The following is a 13,607-nucleotide window of genomic DNA, read 5'->3' on the forward strand; positions in this document are numbered from 1 at the left end:
TTAGATGGCATCACTGACCCAATGAAGATGAGTTTGGGTAAACTCCGGGAGTTGGTGATGGACAGGGAGGCCTGGCGTGCTGCGGTTCATGGGGTCGCAGAGAGTCAGACACGACTGTGCAACTGAACTGAACTGAATGTCCATCATCTGTCTTTGACCTGGGGGACAAAGCTCACTTCATGCTGCTCTCTCCCTGGCAACACCCTGTCTGTTCTCTGCAAGTTCTACCAGTGTGCATCTTCAAAATGCTGTTTCAGCCCTTCCTAACTCCACCACACCCAACTCCTGCTTCCACACAGGAGAACACCTCTGGGTGTGGCTCACCTCTGTCCCCTCACGCCCCTCACAGCATCTGCCGGGGACTCCCTGGCACTGACTCTCTCTGCCTGCCCAGGCTTCACTTCATTCCTCACTTGAATTCCCTCAACAGCAAATCTTCCACGGGACCACCTCTGATCTCTGGGGCAACTCTCAAGAATCCAGCAGAGGGGGGAGGGGGGATCAAAATGAGACTGATGAGAAGGACTCAAGGAAAACTTCCAGAAAGAAGAGACCAGACATTAAGCAGGGATGTGTGTGAAATACTGGTTTTTATTGATTGGCACAATATTACAACCTACAATTCCAATGCCCTTCCCTCCCACACAGTTCAAGTGGAAAGAAAACAGATTAACACATAGAAAGGAACAGCACACTCACAGGTTAAAGCATTTGTTTTTACAAAAGGAGTGGGGTGGGGGGTGGGGTTTTAGGGGTAATACCACGGCTCCATCTAGACTATGGGGGAGGGCTTTGCTGTCCTCTGCTGCTGGCATTACACGGGGGATACTTTATTAAGGGGGCAGTTACACACGGCTTGCCGGTTATTAACTGAGGCGGGGGGTGGGGGGGGAGTGGGACTCAAATCTCAGAGTACCTGTCTTGGACCCAAACCTCGACTTTCTCTTCAGCCCTCCTCCGCAACTGCCTGTACCCACAGGAAATAGGTGTGAAGAAAGCTGAAGAACGGCCTCCGAGAGAAAGGGAAGCAGGCAAACTCAGTTTCCTTCCACCTCCTCTGCACTGTCCCCCTCCCCTCGGCCCCTAAGAGCACTGAGAGGGCCTTCCTCACAAATGCTGTGGAGAGACTGGGAGGAGGCCATGTCTGGCCTGGCAGCTCTGAGCGGGCATAGAAGAAAACGTGATTTTCTGTACAATACCAAGCAAGGTTGTTTTGGAAATGAAAAAAATGGAAAACAAGACCATGCCCCCGTGGGTCGGGAGCGCCGAGGTGCCAGAGCGCACTGGGATTGTGGTAAGGGCAATATTCCCACAGCCCGGTTCCACAACGCAGCACCAGGTCCCTGGAGGTTAAGGGACTGTAACCAACCTCTCCTCCCAAACAGGCGCCTTTCCTTGGATCCCCCAGTTCTGTTGGGCTTGTTTGAGATTATTCTGCCACCTTCCCCCAGGACGTGAGGCTCAGCTCATTGGTCCTTCTACTCTCTACCCCTTCTACAAATACTCAGCACACTCCTCAGAAGGTGACACATTCTCACTCTGCAGAACGGCCACTGAGGAACCAGTGATCACCGGGAAGGCTAAGTTGTCTGCTTTTCTGTGTGGTCCTGATGGAAGGGGACAAAAGCAGACTTCTGGTGGGGTCAGAACAGTCTGGTTTTGGTGTGTGGGTCCCTGGCTCTCTGTCTCAGTTCTGGAGCCCTGGTCATTTAAGCTTCAGATGAAACATATGTAAGCATGAGTGGGGAGGGACAAACACTTTGTCCTTCAGAAAAAGTTAAACTCAACACATCTTGGCTACTTTGCCTCCATCCAAAGGGTTCCTTGGAAATACCTGTTGAACTTGGCCAAAGGGAGACTGCACCTGGACCTGGACCTAGACCGCACACTTCCAACGAAAGGGGAGCAAGAGTGGAGTGGAGGTGAGCATGGTTAGGAAAACCCTCAAATAAGCCTTATGCTGCCTGAGATCATACTCTGCAGCTCAGAGAATAGGGCTGAGGCCTCCCTGCTTCCTCAAAGCCCATCCCCTGCCGGGGCCAATGGGCAGGATGTGAGGAAGGTCCCTGAACTAAAGACCGGGCTCTTTATACAGAAGCAAATATAAAGATGCTACTAATGGGTGGTCAGAGATGCCTGCTTTTCTGTGACAACATCCTTAGATGCTACTACCTCCTTAAACACATGGCAAACTGGTAGTTATCTTTCCTAAGACAGATGCATTGACATTTTACTTATTCTAACCACCAACTTTTTGTTCAATTATAAACCAGTCTGAATGTTTTCAGACTATGAAACAATAAAAGCAGACTTGATGTATAAAACTGCACCCCACACTGTGTCTCTTTTACAACAGAGTGGACCCAGTTTTTCTAACTATGAAATGCAACACTATGCGGCTGCTGGGCCCTGAATAGCCTTGTGCATCTGTGCCTGGGCAGCACACCTGTGTCCACGCACAGGTGAGTGACAGGAGCAGGTTCTCAGAGGCTGACAGAGCAACAGAGGATCTGGCTAATGGAGGTTTTGGAGAAAGTCCCTTTGGGTTCTGAGTCATGTGGGAGGAGGCCAAGGGGCAAGTCTGTGTCCGTGCACGTGGCTGAGACACCTGCCGCTCCCTTCCGCATCTTTCTCATCCTCGACAGGAGCACGAGCTGCCTGCTGGCCAAGAGAAGGCCCTCAATGTCCTCACCGCCCCTCAGAGCTCTGGGAGCTCCCCAAGACCCTAATGTCGGCCAGGCCCCCGTGGTGACCCTAGGTGGAGCAGGCCTACCTGTTCTGGTTCTGGGCGTCTCCATAGTCAGCCTGTACCTTCCCTGGCATAAGTCATATCTGTTATGCAAGACCAAGCCTTAACCCTGAAACGCTGTTTTCTACCCAATGGGACAGAAATGAGGTGCAAGAGGCTACATGCATCTACTGCTGCTCTAATTAGCACAAGGGTGTTCAGAAGGCTGGGCTCATGTGAGTATCACTTCCTGCAGGAACCTACAGTCAACCTCACTGGAGAAATGACTTCCTAAAGGTGAGCCACTTACCCCACTCTACAGTCGAGAGTCCGGTCTCAAGGCCCAGCATCAGGACTGGGGCATCTTGCTTTTTCCCTGAGGAGTTCCAAAGCCTTACGGTTTTGATCTTAATGCCTGCTTGGAGGAGGAAGGAAGGGCGATGTTACTGTATTGTTGGAAAGCTCCCTGAAAGATTCATCCTACAGATAACAGTTCACAGATGGTGAGCCATTTAGTAGGGAAGTGTTCCAGACCAGAATTTATGTTCCCCAACTCAAGGATTAATAGAATTTCACCTCTGGCCTGGCGGCAGTAGTGGTGGGAGGATGGGTAGCACATTGAAATGGAGATGAACCTGGAAATGACTAGACGGCTGCCTCTGTATCTTTTAGAGCCTATCTCCAGGGGGTTAAATGCCTTTTTTTGCTGTTCTATTGGCCCCTGTTTGGGGTTAAGAACTGGGAATGTAAACCGAAGGAAACCTATTTAACTAAACACCCGATGAGAGGAACAGAAGCAGTGACTCGCCACCTCCTAGATATTAACCTTGCTTTTCCAGCCAAACGCACTTCCCTCTTCTGCAGAGGCCCTCCTGGGGTGCTCAGTTCTGGGTCAAGGCGGCTTTCCTGTGCGCTCCCCTTGCCATATGGACAGTCTCATTCTCTAAGACAAGCTCAGGCTCACAAATCCTCACGATAAACAAAGCTTGAGGGGAGAGACGTGTCTTTTCACTCCGAAAGCTTCATGTTGCAGAGACACGTGAGATCAATCATGTGACTGCTGGCCTCAGCTCAAGTAGTCTGTTAGAATCAACACCAAATGGGATTCTTTCTGTATTTATTAATTTTTAAGGGATGGGGTCACACAGAGTCGGACACGACTGAAGTGACTTAGCAGTAGCAGTAGGAGGACAACAATTGCACTAATTGAAGGTGGGAGGTATCATTTTTTCAGATGACCTGACTAGGCATTCCCCATCCTGAAAGGTTATCAAACTAATGCAAAAACATTGTCAGAGTGTGAAGCTGCCCTTTCAGAGGCAGAAGTGGAAGGCTCCTGGCCTCCCAAGGACAGTCTGCCTAAAATCTCCAGATTCCCAGGACTTGTGATGACCTCACAGGATGTAGTATAGTCTAAAGACTGCAGTGTTTGGCAATTAACAATTAACTTGAAAATCTAGAATGTCTCACTGCTTTAGGTGACATCTAAGGTAACACGGAAAACACAGCTCTTGGGGATGGTGTGGACTCTGTGACAAGCTCACCCCAGAGCACAGAGACTGACTCTGGGGAACTTTCCCACCTATGCCAGGTGAAGCGGGTGCCCTGATGGAGCAAGGCTGGGACCGCTAAGGTCAAAGGCTGCACAGCCTTGTGGAAATAGGCTCTGACCCATCAGGGCTCGGAAGCAACAACTCCCACCCCAATTGGGCAGTACGCACCGCACAGCCTCAGGAATGACCTCTTTTAGAGTGTTCAAGAACAAGAACCCAAGGAGCCACCTGCATCACTGAATCCCAAACAATCTCCTCTCCCTACAACTGCATGAGTTGACTGTCTTGCATGTCTCCTAGTTTTTGAAAAGATGTGGATGTGCCTGTATTTGGGGTCAAGATGAAGCTACACTATCTAACTCTTCTCTCTAAGCAAAAATTTACCCCAATGTGGAGATTTCTCCAGGTTATTTCTTCTAGTTCTTAATCTACTGTTAACTAGGATGGGCTTTGAGAACACTTCGGAAATATTAAAAAATCATACAGTGGTGACAAAAATTACATTGTGGTTATTAAATCCTTTTTGTAAACTAAACTAAACAAACAAAATATGGCTCAGGCTAAGCTGTTTAAGAAAAAAAGATCAGGAGGGGAGATGAACAGAGGTGTTAACAATGCACTGGATGGGAATGACAAACATGCTAAATGTGAAACGCACACCCAGGTTCAGCAGAAGACCCCTCTGGCTGAGGAGGTTTAGAAGCAGCCCCCAATGAGCACTGTACTGGAGAAGAGAAAGGGGAAGAGGAAGCGTGGTTTTGTGGGGAACTTTTCCTTCTAGAATTCAGGGTGACTTCTTCTAAGCGAGTCTGAGAGACTTTACATGGGCTGACTCCTAACATAGAAACAGAAACTATTTCTCTGCCATGAAGCAACTTGACTATGTAGCAACAGGAGTACAAAAAACTGCAAACACTCTCAGAGGGCAGCGACCCTCTCTACTCACCTGAGGCTGCTGGCAGCGAGGACTTGGGGCCTCCCTTCCCGCAGCTCTCACAATGAAATGCATGGGGCGGAAGCCCTGTGGCCAAACTACCTCCCAGGCCTTGCTGAGCCTCCAGCAGGTGATACTCCCCCACCTCTGACCCCTCCAGATGGCCTTGGCTCAGACCCCGCAGTGCGGGAGCCCTCTTCACACAGGGCAGATAGGGCAGCAGACATTTGTAAAAACTGCAGTCAATCCTGCAACTTTTCCATCCTGTGATGTTTGCAGTGAGAAAAATCAAGACTTCTGTTTCATGGGCTGCACTGTCCTAGAGGCTACAGAAAACCCAACGTGCCTGACCCCTGGTAGTCCTTCTCTTTCTCTCTTACACACACACACACACAGAGTCTTGTTCCAAATGGAAAAGAAAAAAAAAAAATGTCATGGTCTCACTGATGTTTCCCCAAGGGCTTCAAATTATGAACAAATTTAAATTTTAAAAATTCTATCACTATCTTTCTCCATCTTGAGTATGGTGGACTCCAATGGACACTCCAGTAGTAGCCAGACTCTAAGACATGTCCGTTCACTGTAAGAAAAAGACTTTATGTCTGCCCTGAACACAGAAAGGAACCTGTTTCTGCCAAGCCTGAAGAAGGTGAGTACTTGCAGAATTAATGGCAAATCAGTGTTGTTGGAACATTCTGCAAGTAAGGTAAACCTGGAGCTTTTCTCTGTTTTCAGTTTTCTTTGGGGGAGACAGAAAGGCTCCTGCAACCATGCGTCCAAGTGATCTATCACGACAGGGCTGTAACTACACATCAGGAGACAGCCATGGTGCTGACGGTGCCAGGGAGGGAAAAACACCAAGCCCCTATCATCAGAGTCCCAGTGCAACAGACAAAAGCACCAGTTTCAACAATTCTGGTGTTGGACAAAGCCTCCTTTTGTCAGTTGAGGAAGCAGAAGCACAATCTCTCCAGTTAACTGCATTAATGGGATCCATTCATGACTGAAAAATACTTCTTGGCACAGTTCATGTTCCTGACCCAAAGACACCAACAACAATCCAAACCGGATTTTGTAGGGTAGTGTATTGTTACACCAGCCCAGTGAAAACTTCAGATCACTAAAAATGCACAAATTATTATTAATACTAACACGGCAGTTCCTATTTCAGGAGTACTGATTGTTTTCCTGCAAAGCACTTCTGTATCATAAAGGCAGAACTTATTTGGAAGACTGTGTTTTGGGGATTCCATTTAGTGCTTAGTTGAATTTATTTCACAGTCCCCTTTATTTATTTGGACAGAACCCCAGAATGCTCTAAATCAGGCGATAAGCAGCAGTGTGTTCATTTCAAGTAGAACACGTGGACAGTGAGTTGGCATTTAGACTCAAATCCCATGGTGCTTTCTATCCACTGGGACCCTTCCGTGGGGACAGGATTCCTTTCCCAGAGGTAGAGTGGTGCTAAGGAAACCGCCAGCCCCGCTTTTTGGCTCTGTGTTTTAAGACTGGGAGAGAAGATGCAAACCAAGAATTGATAGCAAATTAAAGTTCAACTGACATTCCCCAAAACATTGAACATTAAATGACCAGGCCTACCAGATACACACATTTCTTTTAGCGGGAGGGAAGAGCAAAAGTTTTTCAAAGTTTGAGTATTTATTAGACTTTTTAAATAAAGAGAACTACGATTTTAATTTCACATCTCGGCTGTGTTTTGACAAAGGAGATGCCACTAACAGTTTAGCAACAAACTCCTGTCCCAAAGCCAGGGATTGATCAGGGTCCCCCCGCTCCACCCCCAGTCTCTAGACCCTTTTCTGTGCACTTGTCTGCTAAACAACACAATTGGCAAATGAAGCCAGCATCCAACCAGTATCAAAAACCAACAAGACAGTCTGCAATGAGCCAATGCATTATGTAGCCGTTCTAGTAAATGATTAAGCATTCTCCTGTACCACTTCTCAGCAGACGATGGACCTTTCACATCCTGGTGGAAGATAAATTTAATATTTCTGAGCATGCTCCATGGTGCAATTACAAGTGCTATAACATTACAAAGACAAGCAAACATCTGAATTTCCCTCCTGTGTACTTCTCAGGAACGTAACGTGGTTGCCCAGAACGGGACAGGACTGCGCAGCCACAGCTGCCGAGCACAGCCGGGCGCTTCGGGGCGCAGGACAAGGCCCAGCTCCGCGCTGTAAGGCATGGACGCACGGGGAGGGGCCGCTGTCGGCGGTGAGTAGCATTACGGAAAAAACTCCAAACCAGCAGGAGAGAAACAGTGCTCGACGCTCCAGTTTTTTTGATAGTAATCCCAAGAATCCAGTTCAAATCCCTATTGTCGACACGTAGGGAGGAATTCAATTTCTAGCATTGTTTCTCCGGGTCTGAGCTGAGGCCATTTGCTCCTGGCTTGGTAATAAAAAAAGAAAATAGGTTTCTTCCTGTTTCTTTCTTGGCGTGGAAACACAGCTTTGAGAAGAGAAGGCATGAGTCCTGGGAGCACTATGAAGTAGCTAAACCCTTCCCAGACGGTAGGTAACTACACCGGCGAGGAGAGGTATAGGAGAGGGCGGGGAAACTCACCTAGCCACTAGCATCAAAAATGAAAAAGCAAATGAATTGTGAGGCTCTCCACTTCAGAAACACCCCAAATTTGAAAAACAAAACCTTGAAAAGTTAAAACAAATGCCTCTTCTAAAAGTCATTTATTTACATATTATATGTCCAGTATATAATGTGTAGATAAATGCATCCTGCAGTGAAAGTGACCAACCTACTGGACTGAACAGCACGTCATGGGACAAATTCTTGAAAGGTTTCATCTCATATTGGATATCTTTTAATTAAAAAAAAAAAAAAAAAATCTGGCCAGGGCTGGGATGAGACAAACAGGAACACTTCAGAATCCAAGGCAGAGGGAAGGCTGTTTGCCTCTTTAGAGAGTTGTAGGGGTGTGAAAAGGGAGAGACAGATCATGCACAAAAGTACTTACAAATTACATACCCAACCCCCACCCCCTCAATAAAAAGAGAAGAAAAAGCCCCATCACTTAACACCAAACAGCAACATTATCAATAAACCCTTTCTCTGCTGCCCGTCACGCCTTATTTGAAAGAGGAGGCCTGTGAGGAGAGGTGAAAGAGCAAGGGTGAGAGGGAAGACCTGCACTTCAGTCTCCTTTCCAAACTTCACTTCTCTTACAGGAATCTTCAGTCATCTGATGCCCTGCATCGAGCTCTGAGCAGACACTGAGTATGTAGGGGCCACGAGTGGGGTGCCGTTGTTGGCTGAGTAGCCTTGCCTCAACGTTTCAAAATATGACGCCTGCACCGGTTTGTGACACTGCAGCACTTTTATCGCATCTTCTATTTTAAACCATTCCCGCTTCCTTCCTGTGGAGGCAGAGAGTAAAAGAAATTAGTACAAAAGGGAAGCAGCAGCAGGTTTCTGATCCTGTAACTTTTGAGAAAACGCAGGAAAACAACCCATAGGAACTACTGTCGTTAATGTCTTTCTTTTCTTTTTAAAAAGTTATTTATTTATTTATGGCTGCATTGGGTCTCGTTGCTGCGTAAGGGCTGTCTCTAGGTGCAGACAGCGGGGGCAATACTCTACTGCAGTGCGCAGGCTTCTCACTGTGGCCAGTTCTCTTGCTGCAGGAGCTCTCGGGCGTGCATGCTTCAGTAGTTGTGCTGCATGGACTTAGCTGTTCCAAGGTATGTGAGATCTTCCTGGACCAGGGGATCAAACCCATGTTGCCTGCACTGGCAGGCAGATTCCTAACTGCTAGACCACCAGCAAAGCCCTTCTTTCCTTTTCTAAACTGAAGTGTAAATGACCCACAGCACGGCAGAGGAGTGCCAGGCACACAGCACAGTGATTTGATGTTTCTGTTGTTGCTGCTGTTCAGGTGCTAAGTCGTGCACAACTCTTTGTGGCCCCACGAACTGCAGCATGCCAGGCTTCTCTGTATTTCACTACTTCCTGGAGCTCGCTCAAACTCATGTCCATTAAGTCAGTGATGCCATCCAACCATATCTCATCCTGTTGCTCCCTTCTCCTCGTGCCTTCGATCTTTCCCAGCAGCAGGGTCATTGCCAATGAAATGACCTCTTCTCATCAGGTGACCTCCATCACAGCTCAGTAGGTTAAGAATCTGCCTGTAATGCAGGAGACCTGGGATTGATTCCTGGGTCAGGAAGATCCCCTGGAGAAGGAAATGGCAACCCACTCCAGTGTTCTTGCCTGGAGAATCCCAGAGACGGGGGAGTCTGGTGGGCTGCCGTCTATGGGGTCGCACAGAGTCAGACATGACTGAAGTGACTTAGCAGCAGCAGCAGCTCTTCTCATCAGGTGACCTCCATCATAGCTCAGTCAGTAAAGAATCTACCTACAATGCAGGAGACCCGGGATCGACTCCTCGGTCAGGAAGATCCCCTGGAGAAGGAAATGGCAATCCACTCCAGTATTCTTGCCTGGAAAATCCCATGGACAGAGGAGCCTGGCGGGTTACAGTCCATGGGGTCACAAGAGTCGGACACGACTTAGCAACTAAACCACCGCCAACCACCACCACCACCATCAGGTGGCCGAAGTATTGGAGCTTCAGCTTCAACTTCAGTCCTTCCCATGAATATTTAGTGTTCATTTTCTTTATCATTGACTGATATTTCTACACAGGACAAAATAGCCACGATAGTTATCAACATTTAATAAACATATTTTTCTTATTTTCTTTTCTAACAAGGGTGATGGAAGCACACTTTGTATGTGTCAAATACTATACAAATGCCTAATGCAGAAAATAGGTAAGAAATCTGAAAACTGAAGAACTGAGAGTAACGGTGTAAAACTTGTACTCTAGAAAGAACCACTGCTAGCTCTTTCTTCTCCACCTCCTGGGCCTCTGACCTTCCGGGGCTGACCCATACGTGCCTGAAGCCCAGCCAGCATTCCCATCTCCCACGAATATAGACATGAAGCTGATGCAGCTTCCAGAATTACTGGGATGGCTGACCTGTCACCAGGTATTTATTTTAAAAATCCCGTCTAATAGTGATACATCTGGGGATTCTGTGATCGTCTACTGGTTAAGAATCCACCTTGCCAAAAAAAAAAAAAAAAAAAGAATCTACCTTGCAATGCAAGGGACACGAGTGTGATCCCTGATAGGGGAACTAAGATCCCACACGCCAAGGAGCAACTGAGCGCAAGCACCACAACCAGAGCGCCTGGGTGCCACAATAAAGATCCCAACTGATGCAACTAAGACCTGACACAGTCAAGTAGAAATAACTAAAAGAAAAAAGAAAAAAGCTGAAAGGGTAGCTGGGGAAAAAAAGAGGGGGTGGACTTTCCTGGTAGTACAGAGGGTAAGAACTGCCTCCCAATGAGGGGAACACAGGTTTGATACCTGGTCCAGGAAGATTCCACATGCTGCAAAGCAACTAAGCCTGTGAGCCACGACTACTGAGCCCGTGTGCTGCAACCAGTGGAGCCCGAGTGCCTGAAGCCTATGCTCACAACAAGAGAAGACACCACAGTGAGATGCCCAAGCACAGCAACGAAGAGGAGTCCCCGCTCGCTGCAACCAGAAAAAGCCTGGGCGCAGCAGTGAAGACCCAGAGTGGCCAAAAATAAATAAAAAGAGCGATGTATCTGCAGTAAAGAAAATATTTTCTTAAAAAGAGGAAAATATAATCTCAACACAATCACTATTAACTTTTCAGTGTATTTCAAAAATTTTTTCAAATGCATGTTTTAACATCCTTTATTATTTTTTCTGTGACAAAGCTAACAAAAGATCACTGGTTAAAACTGGGAAAAACAGAAGCAAGCATAAAGAACAAGATAATTACCTGTAATCTTACAAACTAGAAGTAACTACTCTTAATACCTTAGTGCATTTGCTTATCTTTCACCTTATTTGAAAAAGACACAGCTATCTCAACAATTATAATTGGGATCACGCTTTAAGGTGCTCCGAATTCCTCAGAGGCCCTGACAGAGTGCTGTTGTTGGGAACACGGACACTGATACTAATCTGCTGGGCTCCAGTCACATCAAAGGCTCTAATGAGCTACGCAGGCTTGGGCAAATTACTGAACCTCTCTGCGCCCCTCTTTCCTCCTCTCTAAAACAGACACAGTAAACAGGACTTATCTCACAAGTCTGTTGTGAGGGTAACACGTCAAGCATTTGAACAACACCTGGCACAGAGTACCTGCTGTAAGACAATGCATTGTTGTTGTGGCAGCTGCTTTTCCGCTTCACACTGCTGCTTAAGCATTCTTAGCAGGACACACAGTGGTTGTGTTACACCGTCTAGCATGGATGTAACGTTATTCACTTAACGACTTCTCTGTCACTGGACATCAATAGCCTGCTATTTTAATTATTATAAAGAATGCTACAATTTTAAAAATCTGAACCTTATATGGCTAGTGATATGCACTGCCAAGCAGCCTTCCAGAAAGGATGTGCTGACCCCCAATCCTGCTTCTGTGCTGGAATGTCCGTTTCACCACACTCCTGCCAGCACTGTTAACTGTTGTCTGTCACTGCCGATTCTTTAGGTGAAAACCAGTACCTCATCTTTGTTTTCATTTCAAATTCCTGTTTTGATGTAGTCTTAATTAGTATACACATAATTCTATATCCTGTTTTCATTCACCTACTCAATCTCATAAGCACTTCTCCGTGGTACACAGCTTTCTTAAGTATGTGTTTAACACCTGCCTAACATTCCATCAGATGAATGGACCTTGGATCACTTGTCATTCACTGACCTGTGTATTTTAAGACCCAATTTTTCACCTGAAAATGGCTTATGTGAAGAAAGCTAACAGGCTTATTCCCTGTTAGCTATCTAAAACATATTTTAGATAGTTTCATTAGGGTCAGTTCTCAGCAGTAGGAGCCCAGGTGACGGGCTTGTTTGGATGTTAACAGAGCAATGGCACCTTAACAATCAGCATCACAAGTGTACAACTCTGACCCAACAGAGCAGTCTGAGGACAGGGCCCGCCACACCACACTCATCTCTGGCCCCAGCACCACCTATCAAGGAGTCTATTTTTAATACCCCCTCACCAAATTTATACTTAAGCTTACTGCACTCTTATCAAATACAAAGCAACTAAAAACTGAAAGGCCGTGAAATGTACAGATCAACAGCGCTGAGAGGTACGATGGCGAAGCACATACTAACAATCGAGAGGTTCTGATAAGTAAATTCTATTTGCCAAATTTATAACAGAAATTAAATTAATTTTATGTTTTTCTACACTTTTCCTTCAGAGTGCAAAGATTAAAACCATGAACCAATCATTACATCATCTCACTTTTTAGGTCAAAAGATATATAAACACACAACTGACCTGGGATCACTGAAAATGGCTCCTTAGGAGAAAAGGCGCGTTTACCTCAAGGGTAACACGAATGCAACCAGTAGGTTCCAGCTACTCCCACCACCCTGCCCCTACTACACAGCTCTGGAGGGAGGGCTCACACCACTGATGTCACAGTTCCCTCCAACAGTATGAACAGCTGCAGTCCTGCTGGGGGTCAGTGGCCCAGCAGCAGGCCTAGCAACGTAGAGGCCACGATTAACATCTGCTTGGGAGGATCCAATTTGGTTTTAGAAAAATCCAATTCTGGTTTTACTTTTATGGGCCTTGTCTCTAATTGTTGACTATGCATCCAACTTCAGTTTCCTTTTAAACATTTTAAAAATATAATAGTACTTTTCACAAGTTCAAAAACAGACATGCTTATTTAAACACATCCTGCTGTTATTTCTTTATCAGGCTCTCGTCTGTGGTTCTGGGTAAAGAGCTGCAGTGTGGCCAAGGCTGGTCGTGAAAGCTCTTGAGAGGCCATCTGGGGACAACTTACCAATGCTGACTGAGTCTTCCCAGTCTTCCAGCACTTCTGTGACAATGAGCACATAGACATACGTTCTATGCTTCCTCTCCTGGTTCTGAAGGGCAAAAAGAGAGGGACAGAGTTTTTCCTTAGAGAGCTGAGATTACATAAATGAAACAGACTCTACTGCATATGTCCAGAGAGCTCAGATCCAAGGACTCCTTTTACTTTTGTCATCTGACAATCAGATATGGAATAGCGCCAGCTGGCCTACTTAAAACATGCCACACTTGAATCAGAGGGTGAGCTCTTTGGCTGGGCTTCCAAAGCCAAGGCTTTACCCTGGTTTTTCCTTCTTCTTCCCTAAAGAGCAACTTCTCAAAAAATACTGAGAAAAGGATCGGGGACCTCTTGAGATAAAGATATGAAGCACATTTAACTAGCTAGCACAGTAGAAAAATCAGAGACTGTGATGGGCGAAGGGCCCATTCACACAAGCAAGCGGATTACCTCACAT

The 13,607-nt window shown here is 46.4% G+C and overlaps 1 protein-coding gene across 1 annotated transcript in view; it reads right to left on the reverse strand.

Moving 5' to 3' along the window:
* Positions 1-571: 571 nt before the first annotated feature.
* The window catches only part of NUDT3 (nudix hydrolase 3), a 114,183-nt gene continuing 101,147 nt past the window's right edge, over positions 572-13,607 (reverse strand). Inside the window, exons 4-5 of the mRNA XM_061146472.1 lie at positions 13,121-13,205; positions 572-8,616 (exon numbers count right to left, since the gene is read on the reverse strand). Of these exons, the coding sequence (XP_061002455.1) occupies positions 8,438-8,616; positions 13,121-13,205 (264 nt within the window). The 3' untranslated portion in view covers positions 572-8,437. The remainder of the gene's footprint in view (positions 8,617-13,120; positions 13,206-13,607) is intronic.

The sequence above is a fragment of the Dama dama genome, chromosome 7, assembly GCF_033118175.1.
Source record: "Dama dama isolate Ldn47 chromosome 7, ASM3311817v1, whole genome shotgun sequence".
In the NCBI taxonomy this organism is placed as follows: Eukaryota; Metazoa; Chordata; class Mammalia; order Artiodactyla; family Cervidae; genus Dama; species Dama dama.